This window comes from Dipodomys spectabilis, unplaced genomic scaffold (genome assembly GCF_019054845.1).
Source record: "Dipodomys spectabilis isolate Male_0828 unplaced genomic scaffold, ASM1905484v1 ptg000423l, whole genome shotgun sequence".
Lineage (NCBI taxonomy): Eukaryota > Metazoa > Chordata > Mammalia > Rodentia > Heteromyidae > Dipodomys > Dipodomys spectabilis.
The window spans coordinates 373575-399588 of NW_024871100.1; the positions used below are offsets into that span (position 1 = coordinate 373575).

Here is a 26014-nt window from a genome sequence, read left to right on the forward strand (position 1 = left end):
CTCCTCCCATGGCAGCAGCTGTTGAACACCCTTTCTTAACCTTCTCCCAGAAAACTTGATTTATGCTGCTTTTGGAGCCATGGAACCAGACTCTCCTCCCAGCTACAGCAAGATAATAGCTGCTGGCCACAGCTGGGAATTCTCGAATTCTTTCGAACTGGAGACTAGGAGCGAAAGGTGAAGAAAAGTTCTTCTGGGCCGGTTGTGCTACGATAGCCTTCCCTTGGGGGTCCAACAAGGAAAATGGGGTCTAATGCTGTTATCGAAATGATTCCAACTGGGCTTGAAAGCACAGAGTGTTGAATTGTCAAAAGTGAACACGGTCTCAATCAGCACATCCTTTTGTATTTCTAGTCTGATTGTTTCCCTTTGTTTCTTCTTGCTGAAGAGTACGGATGAATCACTGGCTGGGCTCCCAACTTGAGCAAGGGAGACTTGAGGTTCAGACAGAAAATGAAAATCCAACTTTTTGGGTTGTTGTTTGGTTTGGAGATGATGTTCCTATGTGACCTAGGCTGGCTTTGAGCAGCTACGTTTAGACTCAATCATTCCTCTTGCCTCAGCCTCCCAAGTAGCTGGGACTTAATAACTGCACGAAACAACTCTAGGTAGGAAACACAGCCTCAATTCACACTTACCCATCTGGGCATTATAGAGCGTATGGTGAAATTGATTTTATATTTTTGGTTAAGGATTTCCCCCACCTCATTTTTTTGTACTGACGGTGAGGTTTGAATAGATTTCAGCAGTGGGGCTTTACTACTTAAGCTCTAGCTCCATTTCTGGTTTTTTTGGTGGCTAATTGGAGGTAAGAGTCTCACAGACTTTCTTACCCAGGCTGGGTTTGAACCGTGGTCCTCAGATCTCAGTCTCCTGCATAGCAAGTATTACAGGTGTGAGCCACCAGTGCCTGGCTCTTTTCCCTTTTCTTTTTATACTTTCATTTGTTTCTTATTTCTTATTTATTTATTTATCATTAGGATTGGGATTGAACCCAGAGCTTAGTACACGCTAGGCAAGTATTCCACCAGGGTACATTCCCAGCCCCTGGTTAAGGATTTTTATTAGTAAAATTGGTCGTCATTGAGTCAACGAAGGCTTATAGCTATTGTGATTTTGTATCAAAAAAACCATTGCCCCAGTGCCTATTTCAGCACCATATATTCCACTGTGAAAGTTATCACTCGGGCACTGGAAGGTTAGAAATCTTTGAGAGGCACTTTGAAAAATGGAAGCACTACTTCAGTGCAGCAAGTTTTAATAACTCTTACCTTAGGTTGGCTAAAAGCTCTGAAGTAGCTGCTTGGAGTGGGAACAAAAGCTTCTAGGTTGAAGAAGTATTTTCCACATCCTCAGGACATGTTTGCCTATGTCTGAGCCCAAGTCCTAGGCATTTATACACCAGCACACATTTTGTTATATTTTCATATTCCCAATACTATTGACTATTTTCTCTTTAAACCAACACACATTTTTATGTAACTAAATGTGTCCTAGAACTTCTACTTAGCTTTGTCTTAACGAAATCTAAGTCGAGTGCACTAGTTACAGGCTTATCTTTCAAATCCACCAGTAAAATAAATACGTAGTAAAATCAAAACCAAAGGATGACATTGATCAAGATGCCTCCTACTCATGAGTTGACACATTGAAATGAAACTCCTTAGTACAACTACTTAAAGATAATTTGAAAAAAGATAACTTAAAAAAGATACAGTATGCTCATAAATTGATATGTTAAAATGAAACTCCTTTGAATAACTGAGTATGGATAATAAATGAAATAAAAACAACAAAACATCATTAGTCTCCTTCTTTCCATCCAGAGAGTCGCACCCAGTTCACTGGGAAAAGTACTGTTCTACTCTATGCAAAATATATTAGATATCATGGCATATATTAAAAAAAAAAAAAGAAGTCACAGCCTTTCTTTTCCAGGTACTCAATTCCCAGGAGTTGAAAACAACTGTTGCCTTTGTAGTTAGTTGCATGAGGTCTGGAAGATCATGAATTTATGGGAGGTCATGTCTTCCTCTGCAAGGTCATGAAATTCAATCAATGCTTGCCTCCCAATCTGCCCTTTGGTCGCAGGGCTCCACAGGTGGAACATATCAAACTCACCAGCCAAATTATGACTCTTAATTGGTGTTTCTTTTAAAGTGGATATGTCATTTGTCAAATGTTCAATGCAGGCGCAGGCCTAGCCCCGGGCAAAATTATGAAGTAGAAGAATGCCAGATACATAGGCGGCACTCGAACGTTTGTTGGAAAAAAAAAAGAGTGAATAAGAGTCCTTCTCCCCCATCTCCCCCCCCATAGGCACTAGGTCACCATACCTTTTTAATTCTATCCCCTAAATATCTCTGGAACAAGTTCCCTCTTTCTGAATGTCCTTTGTCATTTCTTGCCGGGATTATTTTTCAGCCTTTTAACAGGGTCTTCTGATTTTCCATTGTTTCCTCTCACCAAAACATTCTCCACCATACTGTTAGAGAGATCTTTTCACAGGACAAGTTCATCTCACCCTTTGGCTTAAGTTTTCCTTAAGGGCTTCCCCAGCCTCTTGTTCCTGGCTTCCAGACTCTGCATGATCTGGTTCTTTCTTCTCACTCCCACCTTAGTTCTTTTAACTCCTAGGCCTGAAATCATTACTCACACCTCCCACCCTCCAAATGGGCCATGCCAGAGCCTCCCTTCTTTGTTCACTCTGCTTCCTTCCTTAGCCTGGGCACCCATCCCCCAATCTTTTCTCACCTCCACCCCTAGGGGTCTTTCAAGTGTGAGTTTAGGGCATCATCTTTCCAGAGAAGGCTTGGTCTGATCCACCTCTCATCCCTCAGAAGTCTGTCGTAGCACTTAACATTCTGGTTGGTTGGTACTGCAAGCAGATCTTTCTATAGTGCTCCATTCGTTGCGTATATCCTCTGGTGTGTAGCGTAGCATAGGAGTTAAACTAGTTGCTACTAAGTGAGCAAATGAGTGAACTCCTTCATCATCTTCCTGTTCATGTACCTCCCAGCCCACAAATCCTAAGATACAATCTCCCCTTCATCTAGCCAAAGAAGTACACCCCGTTCCTTTCTCAAAGTGGTTTTCACTTAGGTGGGAAACAACACAATTCGATGAGCATCTAATTCATATTAGGATGCTTTAAGTCATTTCATTATAGACATATTTATTGTTTGACATATTGTTAGACATTTATTTTGGAAAGAACTGTGGCTAAGATGTGTCCTTTGGTACCTGTGTACTCACAAAGACTACCCTACATAGTAGCATATAGGTAATGGCCCAATGCATTCCTCCACAGAAAGACGTTTGACTGAAACAACTGCATTTGTAATGGTGAAATTTAAGCAGGCAAGATGAGAATTGGGGTCCAGAAGATGTTTCCGTCTTTTACTTCAGCTATGTAACAAGTTATCTCTGGCTCAGTTAGTTTTGTAAAAAATAATTTTCTACTGAGTTAGGGGTGGTGTTAAACCTCAGATTATTTCATTGTTTCCAGTTAGGGTTTGCTTCCTGCTCACCAGAACCAATCTGCAGGAGAGGATTCTCTGTGTGTGTGTGAGTGCACGTGCGTGCACATGCTCACGTGTGGGTGGTCGTGGCCAGTTCCTGGGAATGACTCAGGGTCTGGGTGCTGCTGTCCCTCAGCTTTTTTTTGCTTAAGGTGAGTGCTCTACCACTTGAGCTACAGCTTCACTTACAGTTTTTTTTTTTTTTTGGTTCGGGTTGGCTTCGAACCGTAAGACTCAGATCTCAGCCTCCTGAATAACTAGGATGACAGAAGTAAGCCACGATTGCCTGGCAGATGATTTAAAAAAAAAATAACATTATGGGATCAAGTGCTTTATCTGACTTTGTCTGATTTTCACTGAAGCAAATATTGCAAGTCACGAGGGGTTTCAGACTTTTTTAGGTACAATGTTCAAAGATGAGGCAGGCAGTGAAAGTCGTAGAGGTCCCCCAACTGATTCTGAACGTGACTATTTGGATTTGAGAACCCAGCCAGAAAGGCGTTGGCTTGGGGAAAACGATTCGCGGGAAGCTCAGGAAAAGACAATCAAGGAGGTGGATTTTGTGCGTAAGACCTTATGTGGTTCTGGTAGGCAGAGATGAGCTGGATCCTCTATCTGAAATGGCTGGGAGTTAGCCTAATGACCAAGTAGAGGGGCAAGTAAGCCAGGGACTCCCCTCCATGGAAAGACGGAGAGGTTGCAAAATTCCTAAAGGGAAAAGCCCTCCCGGGTGTAGGCCAATGAGCGGCGGGAAGGAGGAGTGAGGCTGGGGAACTTCTCCCAGAGCCAGTCAGAGGGGACGGCTGCTGGGAAGCCAATCAGAACGCCCGAGCCTGCAGCCCCTCTGCAGTAGTTATGCCAGAGCGCCCAGTGTTGAGCAGCAGCGAGCGGGCAGCGGGGCTCAGGCTGCCAGAAACCGCCGCACTAAGCTCTGCACCCTCTTCACTTGCCGCTCCCGTCTAATCCCCAACGCCTCCGTGCCCCAGTCAACCTAGCAGGCCTCGAACGAGCCTCGCCCCGCACCCTGCAGGCTTGGAGCCGCAGGACCGCCGCCGCCCCCTTAGCCGCGCGGCTAGGCTCGGCCCGCCCCCGTCCCTCCTCGCCCCGCCCACCTCGATCAGCCCCGCCCCGAGCCGCCGAGCGGTTCCCGCCCTTGCTCAAGCGCCCAGGTAGCTGCGAGGAAAGTTTTGCGGCGGCTGTGTTAGCGGCACGTCTCTCGCTCCTCAGGGCCGCTGCTAGGCTTGCCTAGTCCCGAGACTGCTCTCGCTCCTACTGCCACTCTCCCGCGCTCTCCTAGCTCCCTGCACAGCAGGATGGCCGAGACCGTGCGCCCCGCGTGCTTGCTGGTGGTGGCGATGCTGCTCAGCTTGGACTGCCTGGGACAGGCTCAGCCACCGCCGCCTCCAGACGCCACCTGTCATCAAGTCCGTTCTTTCTTCCAGAGACTGCAGCCCGGACTCAAATGGGTTCCCGAAACCCCCGTGCCAGGTGAGTTAAGGTCCCTCGGGGCTTCCTCGCTTCCCTCAGAGAGCCAAGGCGTGCGTGGTTGGCGATGCACTGAGCGGTCGAGCCGCGAGGAGCCACGATCGTACCCTACTACTGGATACGTGGGAGTGGTTGGTGTGCCTGCGGACCCCGGGCTTGCCCAGTTTTCAGGGAATGTGGGATGGGAAGGAAACGGCGGGGATTGCCTCCTCGCAAGAGCCCATTTTTGGGGGGACGGCGGGAAGGTAGGAACGGATTCTCCGAGAGCGCCCCCCCCACCCCTATGAACTACCGTCCCTCAGTCGAGCCGGCGCCTAGGGAATTTATCACCCTTGTTCGCACGTACGTGTCAGAATTTCAGGCTTTAGCTGGATCGGCAACCCCAGACATCCTTTTCCCCAACGGATCCTCTGAGCCCTCCTTGTCCCTCAGTCTGGGTTCCCGATGCTGGCGGGTCCAAGTGCAGGCAAACTTGTGGACAGATCTCCGAATCTGCGGTACTGACTGGAGACACACGGAAGGAAACTTTTCAGTTCGAGGGTCCCCAAATTGTGCAGAACTGAGCTTTTTCCTTTCACAACAGCGTCTCTAATCTAGGTTGATTATTTAAAAACAAAATCTTTAAAAATCACTGGTCCTACTGCGTGGAGCAGGAGTCCAAACAGGATTGAACTCATTCTTCCCCCCTCCCCCTCCCCCCGCAAATGATCTGCTTTCTTGACAGTCTGGACCCCTGAAGGGGAGAAAATTTTAGGCAGAGGAAACTTTCTGAACGCATGCCTTTTGTTCTGCACAATCAGATCGTGATGTAAGGGCATATTTTAACCTTAGCAGAGGGCTGCGGCTGTCAACAGATGAATATTAATGGCCTTCTGTGATTGACTGTCCAGCGGTTAGGCTCCTAACGCTCGCTTTTCAATCCAATCAGGACAAGTTGCTACATCGACAGTGTGGGCCAGAAGAGTGTGGGTTTCAAAAAAGGTTCATGTATCAGAGGTGCGCTCGGAAGAAACCGCCCGTTCTATTGGCAACCCCATCAGAGGTTTGTGGCCTCCAGGGTCTCTTTCCGAGTAGCACGTTCAACAAGGCGCGGGATCCGCGGCGCTCCGGGGAGAGATCGGGGAGCCGCAGCCCTCGCCCTAACTTGGCGGGTCGCTCTCCACAAGTCCGGGAGGCGGGCCTGATGGTTGGACCAAGTTGTGAATGCGGATGCGCGCCCTGTGGGCGCTGCCAGCGAACGTTCACTGGCAGGAGGTTACCTAGGCAGCCAGCGCGCCCTCAGCCTTTTCTTTAGGTTGATGAAAAGAGTCCAGCGAGCCTGCTGTTTAGTTGCAAAGGTAATTGGTCACCCTCTTTTGGTGACTGAAATGCATTTGCGCATATGTTAAATATTGCTTTGCAGGATAACACTCTAAGGGAGGCTAAGAACTACCTCTTCCAGTGTTGGGCGTTAATAACATACCACGTGGGCGTGTGCAGGAGCAGTTAGGGGCGACCTATGAATCAGTTCCACGGAGCTGAAACAACAGGCGAATATCTCTCCCCCTTAAAGTGCCATGGTAATTAGATTGCTAAGGCTAGAGAACATGCTTTTGTTGATAATGTAAAAATTGGTTCATGTAGGCTGAGCCCCCCACAAAATGAATGGGTCCAAGACTGGGGTTGAGGTCCTGTTGGGTTGATTGGAAGCCAGGGAGTAAAGGTGGTGCTTAAAAGAAAAGCACTAGAGGAAAGCACAGATATTCATTTAGCAAACCTCCCTATGCACGCATGCACTCCATACATGCACACACATGCACACTCAGATACACACGCTCCCTGGCTGCTTGCCTCTTTCCTGCAGCATCTGTATAAAAAATATAGGGAGGGCCCACACACACTGTGGGTGCATGAGAGTTCACCTAGGCTTCTTCCCTCCCTCTTCACTCCAGTCCAGCCCAGTGATGATCACAATTAGAGAGTCGTATTTGTAATACAGGTTTCTTCTTTTCCTCTACTATTTCACAAACCTAGGAAAAATAATTTTTTCTAGGGTTTTTGTCATAGAAATACAACACAACCCACTTCAGTTTTCTTTAACATACATACATGGTAGTGAGCACCCTTTTCATCGGAGGTACTGACATTTGAGCCAGGCCCAAATTCAAATATGGTGATGTCCATATAGCTCTCATGTAGCCTCGGTTTCTCTGGGGGCAGTACACATTTCAAATACTCTGGCCTGGCAGGAGGCCACGTGCCCTGAATTTTAGTTGAGCAAATATGGTCAGTGTAGATACGGAAAACATGATGAAAGTCCAGATATCCATGTGTGGAAAGAGCTCATCAGTATTTCAGAGAAGACATCATAATGGCAGACTAAATACAATGGCAAGTGCATAATTTCTAAGCGAATAAATGTATAATTTCCTACTGTCGTCCAGTGGTTGGAAAATGAAAGAGCTGCAAATTATTTGATAGTCATGAATCATCATGATGACCGCTCAAATTTTTTAACCCTGCCATGTATATTTTAAGCCATGTTGTTTGCCTGCTGCACTGTGTTAAAGCTTTCTTTGTCCCAGATAAAAATGAGATTTGATCACAGTAAGGAAAAATCCTCAAGAATGTCCTGTTTCACCCAGGAAGAAAATTTGGGATTGCCTGCTAACTTTGGCCATTAGTAGAGAAAGTTGATAAGGTACATTTCTTATGCTAATATGGAAGAGACTAAATGGCATTGGAAATCAACCAGCCTAAAAAATAAATCACTGGTGCTGAAGGACTTCCCTAGACTTACACAAAGCTCATCTGAAGTCTTACAATCTCAGGTTCTCATTTCTTTTAGAGTTGTACAAAGACACAATATAGCAATTCTAAATAGCATGCCTCTGAATTCCATAGATCTCTTATACCCTATGTGTTCTCTCTCTCTCTCTCTCTCTCTCTTTGTGAAGGATTTGTAACTTGGAAAGCACCACAGATGGAAACCAGGCACACAGAGTTAGCATTTGGCAGAAAAATCCATATAACTGACTTTCAGTGCAGCTCTTTTGCCCTTATTTAATTTAGAAAAATTCAGAAAAAAAAAGCCAATGAGCTCATAAGTCTAGATGTTTATTTTGTTTTGCTTAACCTACCCACAGGCACAATCAAGAATGGATACAATTTTAGGCAAGGGAAGTGAGTTAGTAATCAGACAATGATGTTTCCAATTGTCTCAAGGGAATGTTACAGAAGTCTGAAAAAAAATTCTTCCAAACAAAAATCAAGTGTAATTCACTTTATGAATGCCATACACCACTTTTGGTGGAGGGGGAACGATGGAGGGGAGGGTATGAGACAAATCAAACAAATCATGGTAGTGTTGCAACTCCCAAAAGATTCAAGGATCTTGCTTGGAGGGCCTTGGAAAGTGAGAAAACCAAACCAGAAGGCCAAATGCCCCATGGTTACAAATGCACCCTCCAACAACCCTACTCGGACTTTCTTGATAATAATAGATTAAAAAAAACAATGTTAATAAAGCAACATTCTTGAAGCAGAGAGAGAGAGAGAGAGAGAGAGAGAGAGAGAGAGAGAGAGAGGAAGAAAAAAGAATTTGGCTTTTTTAAAATGAGAGAAATGTGAGAGCTAGCAACCTTATCTGGGTTGCCAGCTGTGACTCCCCAATTAGCTTGAAGCAGTTAGTGCTCTGGTCCTAATGGAGAGAGAGAGAGAGAGAGAGAGAGAGAGAGAGAGAGAGAGAGAGAGAGAGAGAGAGGAAGAGAGAATAAAAAAGTGAGGTGTGGGAGAGTTTTCTGTCCTCTGGAAACTGCAACAGACTTTGGTATGCACAGGTGATTTGTTTCAACTTCAGGAAAGTTGTATTGCTGTGTGCTAACATGGTTCGGGAGAATCCTCGCACGTGGGGTCTGAGTATATTTATTATGCTAATGTTGCTATTGGGCGAGAGATGGGTCTGGAGAACCCAGCAGTCAGAGGGAGCAGATGGCAGCCGAACAGTGGTGCACCTTGGCAGTGTCTATGTTAGGTTCTGCTGGGGTTGCAGAAAGCAGAGACACAGTCCCCTTTTGTGAAGGAGCTCACAGTCTAGTGGGGGAGCACACAAGTAAACAGGCTTCCCAGGAAACTTGTAGGATTAAATAGGGTGAAAAGGGCTAGAAAATACCTCCAGGAAATTGGCTCAAATGGTCACAATAGGCAGCCTGGGCAAGGGAAAAGGACTGAAGAGATGAAGTGGGAGATAGGGAGAAGTCTCTAAATAGGGCCGCCATCTTAAAAAGAGTTTTCTTAATTCTTGGAGTGAATTCCATTTTCTAAGCATCGGGAAATCCAGGCAGATGAAGGTTTGGATGGATGTTAAGATGATACAGATCGTGTCAGTTTTGCAATGTTTTTTTCTCTCTCTCTCTTTCTCTCTCATGGGCTGGTAAGTTGTATCCAATGTTTTGATGCAATATTTTGGAGCATTCTACAACTTCCATCTTTAGACTTGCAATGTTTTCTCTTCACTGTAGCCTAGGAAAAAAAAACTCTCCTTATTATCAACCTGGGAGAAAAGAATCCTGGATTTGTCTGGTATGAGACAAGACAGAGAATATGTTTTCTCCTTAAATGGCAGCTATCAATGACCATGCCAACTTTAGTGTTTGATGCATATACAAAAGCATGGGTCTTAAGAGGTATCTTATTACTCATTTCTAAGAAAATTGAAGATAATCACTTATAACTTGTGCACACGATACATCATTTGGAAAGAATTTCACTGGGGATCATGTTGCTCAACTGAAAAGTTCTGGCATGCTGAATTTGTACATTTTTGTGAATGCTTCCTTTTACTCTGATCTCTAGCTTTTTGCTGCATATGGTTATTTGTATGTTTTAGATTATAAGCTTCTTAAAGGGGAAGCACTCTCTTTGAGCTTCATTGAGCACAATGCTAAGAGCTCTACGTAGCATTTACTTAATTATTACCCCGAAGACTGTTCTTGGTGAACTCTTACATACTTTTTAAAGTAATACATCATCTTATTATATGGGAAAGTGGCTAAACTTCTCAGGCTAGAGATAGACCTATATATTTTTCAGTTAGCTGGTGATTCTTTAATATCTGGTAGGGCTTATTAACATTGAGTACCCAAGGAACAAATTGAAATTAGCAGCACTGTTATGACAGGCTTAAAATATCATTGAAGATCAACTATTATTATAGTACATAAATTATAGGACATCTCTTAAATCAAGCTCTCTTTGATTTAATGTCAGCTAGACCTTTCTGGCTAATGTTGACATTACCATATTTGGGAGTTAGGCTATATAATACACGCACATACCTGTTGCAGTACCTCATGGATTTCTGTAACCTGGGATCGCAATTTGTATACAGGTTCAATTCAAAAGACCCTTCCAACAACCAATGATTTTTCAGCCCTAGCCAAGCTTGTAAATGGGCTTGATGTTTTTTGGTAATCTATGGTCTAATGGGAAGCGTGGGCAGAAAAAAATCCCCCACTCACTTGCACATCTTTAGCAAATTGTCTATTCTGAAACAAGATCCCCAGAACTCCATTAAGTAATGAACATCAGAAAATAGAATATAAGTCTTGGGCCCCAGACTGGCTTTAGAAACAGCACTAAGTAATGGGAAATTACCTCCTGAGATGTAATGAGAGGGAGAATGTGATTTGGAAAGCAAGGTGAAGGTGGCCCTATTAGCAGACAAAATTCTGCATTTTGAACTTTTGTTTATAGATGGTGGGATGGTTACTAGGATAGTATTGTTTCGCTTGAATATCTTGTTGAATATACAAACTAAAGACAATTTAATTCTGTGTTCTGAATTAGGCCAATTAAAGATCTAGTATCTAAGTGCTAATTATTAGAAATACTTGTTTCCTGTTTTTTTTTTTTTTTTTTTAACAAAAAAAGAATCTAAGCTGATTACCAAGAAAGACATTTTCACTTTTTGTCTCTGTGTATAGCTGGACAAAGCCTTGTTTAAGAGTTTTAAGTTTTTTCCTTATGAATTAAAAAAGAGAGAGCAAGAGAGTCAATGTTAGACCAAAATGCATTGCGAGTGTTCCAAACAGAAATTGTCTCACGGCTGAAATTGTATTTATGTGCTAGATTTGTAAATCTACAAAGCTCTTTGAAGCATAGGTAATAGGTTTATATTGATAAATAATTGGTAAAATATAAAATATAAGAGATAAAATATAAGTGAAAATAGCTTTAAGAAGGGACAGCGAAGTTACAGCCATTGTAATGGAAACTTCCATCTATTGTATTTCATTCACCCGCTGCATGTTGAAAGAGGTGCATTGCTCAGTAGAAGTGAGGATTTAAAATAGCATTCTATATTTTTTTTCAAAATTTCCTCAATGATTTACTATAAATCAAGAAAAAGTGTTAGAGTAAAATTTTAGTACTTTCCTGTGATGTCCTTGAAGTTAGAGGTGGTTGTATCTTAATTCATTTTTGTATCGTTAGTGTCCTGCATCTTATACAACACTAATAATAAGTACTCAATACAGATTTGTACACTACATGAATGAACAGTTACAAAATAAGCATAGGATTTCCGTAAAGCCAGTATTTAGGGGGTGATTCATTTTTTACTATTTTACTAAGTTTTCTAAAAAAGTAACCACTTTTTCAGGTGGAAAATCCATTTGTTGTCTATTGGTAAGTAATAAAAGACATTGGTTGAATTCACTGGGCCGCACTAAAACTCACTGGGTAAAGTAGACTAGCCAAATCATACAAGAGGTAAGTATTTTGTGCTTGTTTCCAAGGCTGTTCTAAGTAATTTGAAATTATACATATGTAAATACATGCATTTTTCTTCATTCTGTAGAGCTGTAAAGTTAGGCATGTGAAAAGAATGCAACATGGTATCAGTTAAAGAAATATGAGCTGAATGTACCTATGTTTCCCTGTCAGTATTTTATCTTTCTTACCTATAGGTAAATATACATTTACTTAAGATTGGTAAATGTATATTTAAAAAGACATAATCCAAAGTGGATTTTCAGCCCTGGAATTATGTTTGAATAAGATTTAGGGCCTCATAAGAAGTCTCCTAATTTCTATATGAGTCATTCCAACTTTCCAAATTAGTGGGTTAGGGAGGATGCATCGATCTTTTAGATCGATGCCCAAGAAGAAAAGAGGGTATGAAAAAGGGAAGATATTCACTTGGAAAAGAAATTAATCTCTATATTCATTCCCTTACTATGACTGTTCCCTCTCTCCAAAATCCTGCATGTTTTGTACTTATCTTATGTGCCATGATGTCCTAGACTCTCCATTGCCCTTCATCAAAATTTAGTTTGGATGATTGAAGCTGAGGGATGAATAGCAAAGAGAGGAAGAGTTAGAATGAGAGTTAAAGGGAGGAGAATTAATGTTCTCACCCTAGTATAGATCAGAAAGTTAACTAGCATGTAACACATGGGGAAGATTGGGAACATTTAAACATGGAGTTCTGCTTGTCTGAAAAGATAATACCAAGGATGCTTAATTAAATTTGGTCTCTAGAGATACTTTGGATTTCTTTCTTAGAGGCCATGGGTTTGGATGTACTGACCTTATACCTGGCCCCTTCCAAACCCAATTCTCACTGTATGCAGGACTATGTTTGCTTCATCATGATATTTCCCAGAGTGGTGAGTAGAGTGCTTTGTACAGCAATTAATTTATTAATGAACATGAATGTACAAGACAACATTTGAAGAGTTAGCCTCGATCACTGTCTGGTGAGATTCCAGAATGTCCTATAACTATGGAATGATTCCCTAAAAGCTTCATCAGCTAAACTGATTTGAAGCAGAGACTGAAGAAGAGATGGCAGAGTCAAAATGTATATGTCTGCTCTCTGTGGCCATGGGAGTCACTTTGTTATCCTCCTTTCAAAAATGAAGATTGAAAAAGACGTGAAAAGTAGAGATTTTTTTGACAGTTGCTTTGCTCCACAAAGCACTATTTGAATACATTTTATATATTCAGATTACAGATATGTATGAATGAATGTATCTGTAAATTATTGTTTTGCTTGTGATCGTTAATTATGCATGCTATTTAAAATGACAATTGTTACGCTTTGCAATGGGTGGTCTTCAGAGTCATATCTTATATTTGTGTTGTGAAAGTCTTGCTTTTATAGATTTCATATTTACAGTGCAACCACTCATAAAGTAATGAGTTCCAGAGAGCTGCCAAACACACACACACACACACACACACACACACATTTGAATTTCAGTGCACACATATAATACATCTACATCTACATGCTTTTTAAAATAAGTTTTTATTTTTTGTTGTTATTATAAAGGTGACATATAGAGAGGTTAGAGTTATATAACTCAGATATGAGTATATTTCTTTTTGGACAATGTCACCCTTCCTTATATGCTTTTTTAAAAATAAATTTTCATTCCGATTAAGTGATTACATAAATTTCACAAATTTCACAGTATTGTGGGACAGTGATACTTAAAGTCACAAACACATATTTTAACCTTCACAAGGCAAATGGTCATTATCATGGTCTATAAAGTTTGTGAATTCTATGAACTTTGACAGTACAACCATTTCTTCCACATCAGGTGATAGCTACATTTCTTTCTTTTTGTTTAGTGTCAGCTGTTCCCTCTTTTCCTTCTCATTTCCTCCCTCCCATCACTGCCCTTGAATTGCTTAGTTCATTTTCATCAATGCCCAGTGCAGCTGATGAAGCCTCTCTGCTCCTTATATACTTTTAATAATGCAGAATATAAACCAAAGTGGGGAGAGCTAGGACATATCAAGCAGACACCAAATTGTATTGACACCAAATTATTTCAGAAATAATGGTCATTGATATTATATATCTACTGCTTATTGATCAAGTTCCATTACTTCCCCAAGTGCAGAGGCACAATCCTCATTAAGTGTTAACAGTCAACCCACTTTGTGAATTTGGCCCGTTTTAGAGAACTACTCGCAATGGCTACATTGCATGTTGAACTCTGTAGAAATGAGAATGTGACCCGAGTCACTTTCCCAGTTAGATTTCAGAGAATGATTGTACTGGAGACCACATTTATCTGTTTTGGAAAACACATGAAAATTCACAGAAAAGGAACTCATAATAATGAACTGTGTGTACTATCTCTTCATAAATATTTAAGTGTTTTGCATTCATTCTTTACTTCAAGCAACACTGATATCAGAGCACTGATTCTGTGCCAGATACTGAGAGCTGGGAGCTGATAAATAAGGCAAAATCACTACCAGCGAGGAATTCCCGGATTTGTGAGGGAGCCATAGATGTGGAGACAGCACAAGAAGGGCTACTACACAGATGAGAATCATGTGGGGTTCTTGGAAATGTTGAGCCACAGAAGAGAGGTGCCTAGTTGCCCTAAAAAGGGCTGTCATGTAAATCATGAGATGTATTTAAGAAACAAAATGACACATTTCTTGGATTGTAATAGTTTGCATTGGTTGGAACCCAGATGTGGAGAGAAGATGAAATAGAAACGTAAGCAAGGAAATTCTGAGCAGTTTGTTTGTCTACGAGTATAATGAGCCATGAAAATATTGTGTTCAGTATAGACAACAACTGGGGAGTGAATGGCAGGATTTAGTAACACAGGTGGGTGGGTAGAGGCCAGTAAAAAAGGAAAGTAAAGGCTACATTGAGAGAAAAGATTAAATAGAACAGACATGTCTTGATGATATGTGGACAAAAGAAAGAGCCTAGAAGGTTTTTTTTTTTCTTTTTCTGGGAGTTAAAGCCATGGCTCACAGTATCTACTTAGTATTTATTAAGTAAATTGAGTTTTGATAGTTACTAGGCTTAAATGATCTTTCTGCCTCAGCTTCTTCTAGGGACTACAGGTGTACCCCTATTTCTGGCTTAGAAAAACATAGACATTTTTTGGTGTGCCAGTCCTGGGGCTTGAACTCAGGGCCTGGGCACTGACCTTGAGATCTTGTGTTATACTTTACCACTTGAGCCACAGCTCCACTTCTGTCTTTTTAGTAGTTTATTAGAGATAAGAGTCTCATGGACTTTCCTGCCTGCGTTGACTTTGAGCTGTGATCCTCAAATCCTGAGTAGCTAGGGTTACAGGTGTGAGCCACCAGCACCCAGTGAAGAATGTATTTTTAAGGGTGCATTTGGTTTTGAATTGGTTGAGTTTGAAGGGTCCTTTAATCACTGAGGTAAAAAATGCCTGTTAGGTAAGTTCAAGTTGTGCCACGGATCACAAAAGAGAGAGGAGTCAGGGCTGGAGATACATAACTGGTAATTACCCATGTATAGATAGTAATTGAATTCCTGGGAATAGATTAAATCTCTGGGAAAAAAGAGTGTAGATATTCTTCTGAAGTTCAGATGAAGGGTAGTTGGGACTCATCAGTATATAGGCTCAAGTTGGAAGTTGTGGGTGTGGATGATATTTTCCAGGCTTTTGCATGTGACATGTCTTAAAATGTATTTTGCCAACATCTGGTGATTTTTAAAAACACTGCCAAAGCCTTCAAGAACTTTCTTGATTAAGAGAAAATATGAGTATATATTGTCATGGTCCAAGACTTTGCAAATAAGGTAATGTACTACCAAACACACACACATGTGTGTGTGCGTGCACACACACATACACATTCTTTCTCTCTCTCTCTCTCTCTCTGTGTGTGTGTGTGTGTGTGTGTGTGTGTGTGTGTGTGTGTGTGTGTGTGTGTGTGTGTAGAGAAATGCTTTAGAATCAAGGTATAAGGTTTCTGTTTATTTTTTCATAATGATGCATTTATTTTAACTGAATGTTCATTTTAACTCATAGCGGTGGGTGGTCTCTCACAATCATACCTTACATTTATGTTATTTCCACATATCTTAGGAGCACACAATGCAAGCACTTGTAAAGTGTCTGTAGCTTCTAGTTCCAGGGACCTGCCTGGCTCCAACATGTGGCCCCTCTGTGTCTCCTTCTCCCCCACCCCCCGGGGGGAAGGGGGATGCTTTGCCACTGTGGGAATGAAAGCTGTCACTGTGTGGAGGTTTTGGAGCCCTGGACTCTATTCTACTGCTGGCTAGATTCAGAAACATGTGGTTATAAGCAAAGGATAGGAATACTTGTGTCACTGGGCTGATCTTGCTTAATTGACTTTGAGGATGTAATATTTGTTGGATCTGGGATAGGGGAAGGTTGTAAAAATGTTCTAGTTCTCTGGAAGAAGTCGTTTAATTCTCCAGTTGTTTAAAAATGATTGTCTTCACCAGAGTTTCTACTTTCATTCAACATAAACTCAAAACTCATTATTTTCCAGTAGATTCTTTTTTGGGGGGGGGTCACTTTCAGTTTGATGGAATATTTGTCCCACAGGGGAAGTTTCATGGAAAATTATATTTACTGTGTGCCTACTGTGTTCCAGTTGCTGTATACTTAATCTCTCATTTGATTTACACAGCAAACTTGAAAGGTAGGTGATGTCGTGTCCATTTTACAGATGAAGAAATGGATGCAAAGAAAGGCTCACTTTTCCAAAGGTTACATTCAGGTTTGTCTTCCTCCATAGTTGATACTCTTTTCAATGTACTCATTGACTATTAGGGGAAATAATATCATCTGGATAGAAAAAAGAAATCTTTCACCTAAATTCCTTTATCTTTCATGGTATCATGTGCTCTGGGATCCCCTCCTATTTGCATCTGTCTTTGTTTGTTTGCCTTCTTCTTCTTAACCTTCCTTAGAAGTAGCTATTCCAGTAGCATTTGTCCTTTGGCCTTTCCATTGTCTCTTTGCTCATTCCTACACATATACTCATGACTGCAGTGTCTTTTCTATGTTGAACGATTTCCCTTGCCTCTTTCCATCCGGACCTCTTCTTTGTTCTCCAGTTCAGAATCTCCCAAGTGACTGCTGGACATCTCTATCTGGAAGTCCTACTAGTGTTTCCCATTGAACTAATCCAAACAATACGCCATCATGTTCTTTGCCTATACAGACCTATTACTCTCCAACATTCTGCATTTCTGGTGGTGGCAACTTTGATACGCACACTTGAAATTCTGAAATTGTCTTTGACTTCACCTGCATATGCCATTTCCCTCCCCCCTCCCAAAATGTCACCCCCTATGTATCCCTCACCTGTACCCCCTTGGCATGTGTGTGTACTCTGTTTTTCCACACTAGGCTACTTACTCAGAATTCTGTAGTTGTTTCTAAGCCATTTATTTATTTATTGTTGGTTGTAGGGCTTGAACTCAGGGCCTGGGCACTGTCCCTGAGCTAAAGGCTAGTGCTCTACCACTTTGAGCCACAGCACCACTTCTAGTTTTCTACCTTTCAAAGTCTCAGTGCAGTGCTATGTTCTTCATGAGTCACTCCATGATACCCCATGATGTGACTGTTTCTCCCTTGAACCGTTCTATCTCTTCCCCCTCGCTCCCCCACCTTAATTTTTGCTTGCTTATATCATTATAAAGTATATCACTTTATTCTTACTTGTGCCTTGCTCTGTTAAGTGTGGTCCATGGATCACCAGCATCGGGGTCACCTGGGAGCTTGCAGGAACTGCAGAATTCCAGGCAGCCTCGTCCACACCTACCTACTGAATCTGAATTTTTATTTTGTTTTAAACATGGGGATCCCAGGTGATCTGCATGCATGTTAGCAGTCAGGAAAAAGTTACTTTCATATGTAACTCCAATGAGGGTAAAATAAACTGGTGTCTCATGCCTGTAATCCTTGCTACTTAGGAGGATGAGATCTGAGAATCAAGTTTCAAAGCCAGCCCAGGGAAAGAAAGTCTGCAGGACTCTTCTCTCCAATGAACCACTAAAAAAGCCAGAAGTCGATCTGTGGCTCTAGGGACAATGCCATAGCCATTAGTTTAGGCCCTAGTACAGGCACACATACACATGTACACTCACTCACACCAAAACCAAAAAGAGTGTCTTAACATATAGAGGAGAAAATGTCCTTTTAATTTTTCACATTTGTGATTTGGCTAGTCACTCACTGAAATGGCCCTGGAGACTGTTAGACAGGGATTGGGGAAAGGAGAGCGAGGACTAGGAGGGAGGGAGGGAAAGATGAGAAGAAAGGAGGGAGAGAGACACAGAGATGGAGAATGAATGAGCTTGTGACAAGTGAATACCCTAGGGAGTGCCAGCAGAATCTCTGCTAGGCTGCTCATAACTTTGTGACTAGTTCAGAAAACACTGCTTTGTGCCCCTATATGGGTAAAATGTCTAGTGTTGGCCTTAGCTTAATTTAATGTGGTCAGGGGCAAATATCTCATGAGCACAGTTTGCTCCTACTCAGGGAAACTAATGGCTGCTCGTTATGTCTTTTGCTGATATTCTGGGGGACATCTTCTTTGGCCACCCCCAGAAGATCAAGTGAAACTTTTGAAGGGTTTGAAAGAACCATGGAAGAATTGTGATCAGTATCTCTAGGAGGTCCTTCTGTGTTCAGAAACAAATTTTCTGCTTTGTTTTGCAACTTCAAAGTTTATTTCTGGAGTAATGGTTTATTTTTTCCCCCATGGTATTCTGCAGGTTTTCTACAAATGCTAATTTCTAAAACCTAAGTAATTTCTTGCCTTTGAAACTTCAGTGCTGTAGGTCAATTTCATAAAATTGCCTGAACTTTTTTTTTGGCCTTTAAAGGCTGTCAGATTGCCATTTCTTTGTTCTTTGAGGAAGTAAGGTTGCCTCATTTCTAAAGCCTGAAGGTGAGGTTAGAACTCACGTGTATTCAGTCATTCAGCTTCTTCCAACAGTATCCCATTTTATTTTGAAAATTGGTTCTAGTAGCTTTGAGAGTTACTACTAACTCTTCACTTATGGGTAAAATGCCTGAAAAGTTCCTAGCATTTCATAGAGTAGCAATAAACTGTGGCCTAAGTTACTATCTCACACCCCTGAGTGAAAGAAACAGGAATGGTCTTTGCACCCTAGTGGTAGGCCTTCTGGGGCCTAACATACCTCCAAAGCTGATGGTGGGGCGGGGGTGGGGTGGGGAGGTGGGGGAGGTGGGGGTGGGGTGGGGGAGGGCTCTGTCTGTCAGACAGGTTCCCACATCTCCCCTTTTCCTTTTCCTCCCTCCCACCCTTACACACTCCCTCCACTGGGTATAATTTAAAACAGAAGGTGTTTTATGGTTTGTTATATTTATTGAATGGTTTTGTGTTTCTTTTCTTAAAAAAAAATGACTGCAATGTTTTCTATTTTCTTCTGCATTCTGCTTTGGAATTGTATTTCCTTTTCCTCCAGCTCCAGATTTTCCTCTCTTCTTTTTCTCTTCCTCTGCCTCCTCTACATCATTCTGCACCCAACGATTCTGGAGAGAAAACAGACTTCTCATTTCTCTCCGACACGTGTGATTTTGGGGACCTAGTTCTCTTGGGAATTTGTGAAATTAGTTTGAAAATAAAGAGGTCTAAGATGCACACTAATGAACGTACATTCCACTTTCGAAGAACACTTGAGTCCTTAAAATGCTTTTATTTTCGTGCAGACAAGACAAGGCTAGATGTATCTGGAGTAGCTCAAGCCATATTATGTAGTTCGCATTCCTTCTCACTTTGTCATAATTCTCAATGAATGTAGATGACATCTTTGTTCTTAGAAATCTCTCTGGGAAAAACCCCATCAAAAGCTTTCCTTTTCTTTTACTTTTTTTCTTCTAAAGATAAGGGAACTCCTTCAAAACACTGCTAGCATGGGAGGTAGATCTGACAACCTACCATGTAGGCTAACCAAAATTATATCCTGCTTTTCCCTTGATGAAGTTCTCATATTTCAGGGACATTGTATTGCTGGTGGGGCTTTATTGTCCCAGTTTCAATTTTGATTTCATGTTTGAGATTGTATTCCAATTGGCCTGTTCCTCGATATTTTTTTCTTTGTCTTTATATTTCTGAGGATCTTTTGTTTGTCCTATATCTATTATCTTTTCCCAAGCTTGGACAAGATTGTCAGGTTATACACCAAAGTATAAATATTTTACAAGATAAGTAGACAGAATGTGCTAGAAGACATTTCAACCCTTCTCCCCTCCCCCTAGCTCGTTTTGTGTGTGTGTATATGTGTATGTGTGTGAGAGACAGAGTGTGTGTATGTGTGTATGTAGTTTCAGATGGTTGCTTTATCTCAGATGTTTAGATTTGGAGAACATTCTTGTGCACTTTACTTGATGGACACAACGAAATGGACATTTTTGGAGTCAATTTTGACTACCCAAATGGTAATACCATATAATAGATAACATTAGGCTCTTCTTCCTAATTTTTGTCTGACTCATTATCCAACTTCCTCTAAGTCTGAGAGTGTTAGGTATGAGATTGTGTGTTTTTTAAGAAAATATTATGGATAAAGACTAATGTTCTCAAGTCAGGAATAACAATTAGCACCATTCATTAATCAGGGTGCATGTTTTGACTCTGGGTCCTGGCTAGGAAATATAAACTGTGAAAGTCACACATATATATGAACCTCAGGCAAATTTATGACTTGTCAGCCTTTTAAGGTTAAATTCTTAACCCCAGATGGGGGCTGGCTTTATATGTGGAGTCCTGCACATTCCTCTGGGCCACTGAGCCTGCCCCTCCCCAGTCCTTTAGCTTAACAGCAGTTAATGGCCTAATGAGCAAGACGGATTTCTGCTTCTTATCAGCTGCCTAAACAGCAACAGGAAGGCTGATATACCGACTATAGGTTAAAAACCCCATTTCTTCAACCAAAAAAAAAAAAAAAAAAAAAAACCAAACCCTGCACAAGGTCAGTTGAAAATTCTAGATCTGTGCTATCTCTATAATAATCAATACCTGCCCATAAAAGAGCTAGACACTTGAGTTCCAACAAAAAGTAATAGTTGTCAAAAGTATGAATGGTCAAATTAATTTTCCTAATAGTTCTTTTCTTCTTTGTTTAGTTCTTCTATAAATAGCCTTCATATAGTCTTTAATGAGCTTTGAATTTGTGCCTAGAGGTTATTATGGTCATGTGGGAGTGTTTGATTGTCAGATGGTGATGATGATGAAGGTAAGAATATTTATATTCTAGGGCAGACTTTGGAAAGGTCTGCCAAATAATGGGAAGTAGATATCTATTACTACTTTTTCATTTCTTCCTGAACTGAGTTTTTGGATAGCTATGCATTCAGAGAAGCTTTTATGCCTCCTTATATTGTACAGACATTTTTTTCTTTAAAAGAGACAACCAGTTAGTGCCTATGTCTTAGATTCACTTGGAATCCATGCTCAGGCTCACATAGAATAAATATTTTAGGGTATTCAGTACCCATCATAGTGACAGCCCCTTGACTTTCATCTTCTGTGTTTGCATTTTTTTCAGAGACAATAATGAAAACATTTTTTTTGCAGATTCCGTTGTGTTATTGAAAATCCTATTTACATAAAAAGGCATTGTTGTGGCTTAGGGAAGAATGTGGGGTCCCATTCTTTAGCTCCTTGTATATCTTTGCTAAGGCTTGTCTAAATAGAAGTAATGATGCTTTAGTCTAAGCAGCTTTTCTCATTTAGGTAAGCAGGGTGGTTTGAAATTTCAGATTACTAGATAATTGAGTCTCTTCTTCTTAATTATTTCAGGCATGCAGGTTGCTCTCTTTATAGTAAAGACCCTAAAAATCTAGTAATCTCCTTAGGCATCCGTTTGGTAATAAAATCCTGTGCATTTTCAGGGGTTAATTTTCATGACAATTGTGTGTTGCTTCCCCACCCCCACATTGGAGGAAATTCTGCTGTTTTAGGGTCTTGGTTTTCTCATGGTGCACAAGTACACTTTAAATATATATAAGGATGTGGGCTCTGGAGGAAATTGAAATGTATTCCGATTCATGCTCATTACACAACTTTCATTTTAGAGTTTTTAATAGCCTTGTCATATTTCTTGGAAAATCATGTGCCTGACTTTGTCAGACTTGGTTTCCTGCCCTGAATGAAAAACTGAATATTAGCAAGAGTGCAGTCTAAGAATCCCCTTTATTCTATCTTTTTTTTTCTTTCTTTCTGGAAACAAAATCGCAGAGGTCACCTGGTGCAGAGTGAGGTGGGGGGAAAAAGAAAACCTAAAAGAAAAAAAAAGTCTTCACATCTGCTAGTCATTCACACTGGTGTGACTTCAATTCAGCAAGGTTTTATTGAGCACCTGCAGTGGGGGTGGTGCTAATAATCATTAACATTTATTGAGCCAGGCACTGTGCTAAGCCTTTTATGGGCAACATCCCACTTAATCCTCACAACAGCACTACCAGGTGGTAAAATGGATTTTCTCCCATTGTACAGATGAGGAGACTGAGGCTTAGAAATGTTGAGTAACTTGTCCAAAGTTGAACGGCTCCAAAAGGAATGCAATCTAGTTTGTCTGGTTCCAGAGCCAAGTTCCTCACTAATTTTGGGGCATGTGTATGTGTATGTGTGCTGGTCCTAGGGCTTGAACTCAGGGCTTAGGTGCTATCCCTGAGCCTTTTTGCTTATGGCTAGCACTATTCCACTTGAGCCATACCTCTAATTCTGGCTTTTTGGGTGGTTAATTGGAGATAAGAGTCTCTAGGACATTCCTTTCTGAGCTGGCTTTGAACCACCATCCTTAGATCTCAGTGTCTTGAGTAGTTGGAATTACAGGCATGAGCCCACTTGTTCCCAGCTTCCTCACCATTCTTGTGATCAGCTTCACATTTTAAGAAGACAGTATGTGTGATGTGGTAGGAGTCCTAAATCAAATATCTTCTCTGTTCTTGGTGGACCAAACAGATATATAGAAAGGCAAAGCCCATGAGTGGAGGGATCTCCATAATTGTTGAGGACAAAGAGGAATACAGTGGCTTGAGCCTGTGCAGATGCTGCATCCTGAATCCAGTCCAGTAGCCTGTGGTCATGTGCATTTCTTTCCTCTTAGTGTGTTCATCTGACTTGAACTCTACCTCAGTAAATTTACTAACCCATTTCCAACCCAGTGTCAGCCTCCTGTAGCATTAGTTACTTTGGAATTGGCATTCCTTAGATGTATACTCTAAGAAGGGTTTGGAATAATGAGTTCCATAGTTCTGGTGTCACTGTTTCTCCTTTCTTGCAATCTCCTGGGGGGAGAAAAGGTGAAAGTTAAATGAAGCAGATATTCCCCAGTCAAATAACGGCCTCAAGGGCTGAAGGTATGTCATAGAAGAGCAGCCATCCACAAAGGGGCCATGGATCTAACTTTTGCTTTGACTTGGTCTGGAGCCCACCAGGCACTGCATGCGCAAGCCTGTATTGGGCTCTGGAGTGCTCTTGTGTCTCAATCACCTATAGTATAATGAAGGAGTAGAGTTCCTATGAGCACTTTTGGAGTTTTCTTCAGTAAAATCATGGGGGACCAGAAGGAGAAAAAAAACAAACCCAGATCACCTGTTTGGATCAGTTATTTTTGTTTTTCATAGTTCCTGAAAGGGGGGGGGGGGATAGTTACTACTTTTCAATGGTCATTGAAAAGACTTGTATGAGTTGCATTGATCATATAGATTGAGAGAATGTTTGGTTCAGGGAAATAGGAACTCACCGTGTGTGTGTGTGTGTGTGTGTGTGTGTGTGTGTGTGTGCGTGCGTGCGTGCGCGTGCGCATGCTTGTGCATGCGCGCTGTGTTTGAAACACTATCCTTTAGCTTCCAACCTCAGGTAACCGAACACCCCTTGTGTCTCCAGCTTGCTTATGGCTGATCTGCAATGTTTTGCTCGTCAACTCCCTTCCCTTCTACTTTCTCCTCTATTACATCTCTTCTGCAGAGAGGATTGCCACCAAGTCTACACTTCAGTCACACGCAGGGGAGGGCTAATGAGTGTGGATTTTGATTCCTATTACAAACTGTGAGGAGGAGGGGGAAAATCTGTCCTTCCCAATCCCTTCACATACTCCAGTTCTAACACAACAGTAAGTTGGAGATGTCTAAAATTACTGGAGCATTTACACAGCTATTCCCCAAGATGGCATAAATGCCACAGCACTGGAGCACGTCCGTGTAGACACTAGGCTCAGCTAAAGGATTGGGGTGGGGGGCGGGGGGGGGGGGGTAGGAGGAAGTGATCGATCACAGTGCTCCTCACTCAAGGACCAGGAGTGAGTGTTTGATTTTTCTCTTGCTTGCTTTTTGCTCAGGTGCAGTGTTGTATGTTGTACTAACAAGGCAATGGATTCCCCTTTCCACAGGTTCCTATCATAGGAAAAAGATATAATAGAGGGCACAGATTATTTACAGTGGCTGAGAATGTAATTACAAGGTGGAATGGTTTGAAACTGAAATTTAGGTTAGCCATTAGAGCTGCAAGAAGCATCTTTAACAGTCAGGGCAATTGGGCATCAGAAAGATTTGCCTGGGAGCTGATTAAATAACATCTCCAGAAATGGAGGGGACTAGGGCAGGGGTAAATGTGAAGAGAAGCCTAAAGCTAAATGTTGGGCTGGAGGCCCAGACTGATAAGCATCTTTCATTATTACCTGGCTCCCTTTGTGATTATTTAATTGCTAATAGCTTGCAACATTTTTTTTCATGTTTTCAAAGCATGCCTAATTTGTTGAGTCTAAGAAAACAAGTGTCTTTGAGCAGTAAAAATGAGGCATTTGGATTTATCTGAGCACCCTCTGAACAGACTTTCAGGACTTTGAGCCAACAGCTGAAGCGGTATTATTTATTTACTTATTTTTGCTTCTGTAAGAGCTCTCAATTCTTTATAATGTGTAACTATTGCTGTTCAACTACCATTTGGGGGGCCAGCTTCATGGGTGAGTGCTTGCCTAGCATGTAGATGACCCCCAGCAAAACAACAACACCCAAAGTACTATTTGGTTTCTTCCAATATTACTTTTTCAGGGATGAACCTTGGTAGAATTTGGTTTGGCTTCTGTTCATCTTTTTCTGGATCTATACATCCTTGTTGGATACTTCCTCCAGTCCCTGTCCAAGTGTTCTGGGCTGCTTCCACTTCCTCTCTTTCAAATGCTCCTTCCCTGTGCTAAAGGAAAATCGCAAGTAAACTCTTTAGCCTCACATTACAAGGGCAATCCTCAAAGGAGTGCCAGACTTTGAGACAACACTGGCTGAAATGGCTTAACTTGCCCCTGATGAAACAATTCAGATAACACTAGGCGGATGCATTTAGTGAGACCGTGGGAGAGAAAGTGCACTAGTTTCCTACAGCTGCTATAGCAAGTCACCTCAAATTTGGTGGCTTACAAACAACAAAATATTTGTTCTCACAGTTTGAAAACTAGAAGCCCATGATAAGATATCAGCCAGGCTGCACCCCTTCCAAAGGAGCTGGGGGAAACTCCTTCCTTGCCTCTTCCAGATTTTTAGTGTCTGCTTTGCTATGGCTATAGCACTCCAATCTCTGTCTCCATCTCCACATGGCCTTCTACTCTTCCTGTGTCTCTCCTCCTTATGTCTCTTAGAAGGACAACTGTGACTGGATTTAGAGTCTAACCATATAATCCAGGATGATCTTATCTGCAGATCCTTAACTTAATTACGTCTGTAAAGACTGCTTTTCCAAATAAAGTCACATTTACAAGTTCCAGAGATTGAGGACATAAACATTATCTTTTCCAGAGACACCATTCAACCTACTATTGATGGGAACTTTCTAGAGCCTTTTGCATCTCCTCCCTCCATTTATCAGTGCTTTCTATTCTAAGCTAAGTGGTTCCAGGGATACTTAAAAAGTTGGTTATGGCCCCTCAAGCGATAGAGTGCCAGCCTTGAGTACCTAAACTCAGGGACAAGTACTCAGACCCTGAGTTCAAACCCCAGGACCAGCAAAACAAAACAAAACAAAACTTTTTTTTCTGAATACTTTAGCCACAAGAAAACAGTGATTATTTACTATCTACCTGAAAAGAAGTCCTTTCATATGACTTGTAGGACCAAGGTGAGGGCTGATTTTCTACCATCGACAGTTTTCCATCTAGTCTTTGTGATATGTGGAAATATCAGTGTCAGGAAGGTTTGGTGCCAGAAACTTCTGTGAAACCAAAGACT

At 41.6% G+C, this 26014-nt stretch overlaps 1 protein-coding gene across 1 annotated transcript in view; it reads left to right on the plus strand.

The window, feature by feature from the left end:
• Positions 1-4664: 4664 nt before the first annotated feature.
• The window catches only part of Gpc3 (glypican 3), a 402055-nt gene continuing 380705 nt past the window's right edge, over positions 4665-26014 (plus strand). The window contains exon 1 of the mRNA XM_042668242.1: positions 4665-5009. Coding sequence (XP_042524176.1) covers positions 4835-5009 — 175 coding nt within the window. The 5' untranslated portion in view covers positions 4665-4834. The remainder of the gene's footprint in view (positions 5010-26014) is intronic.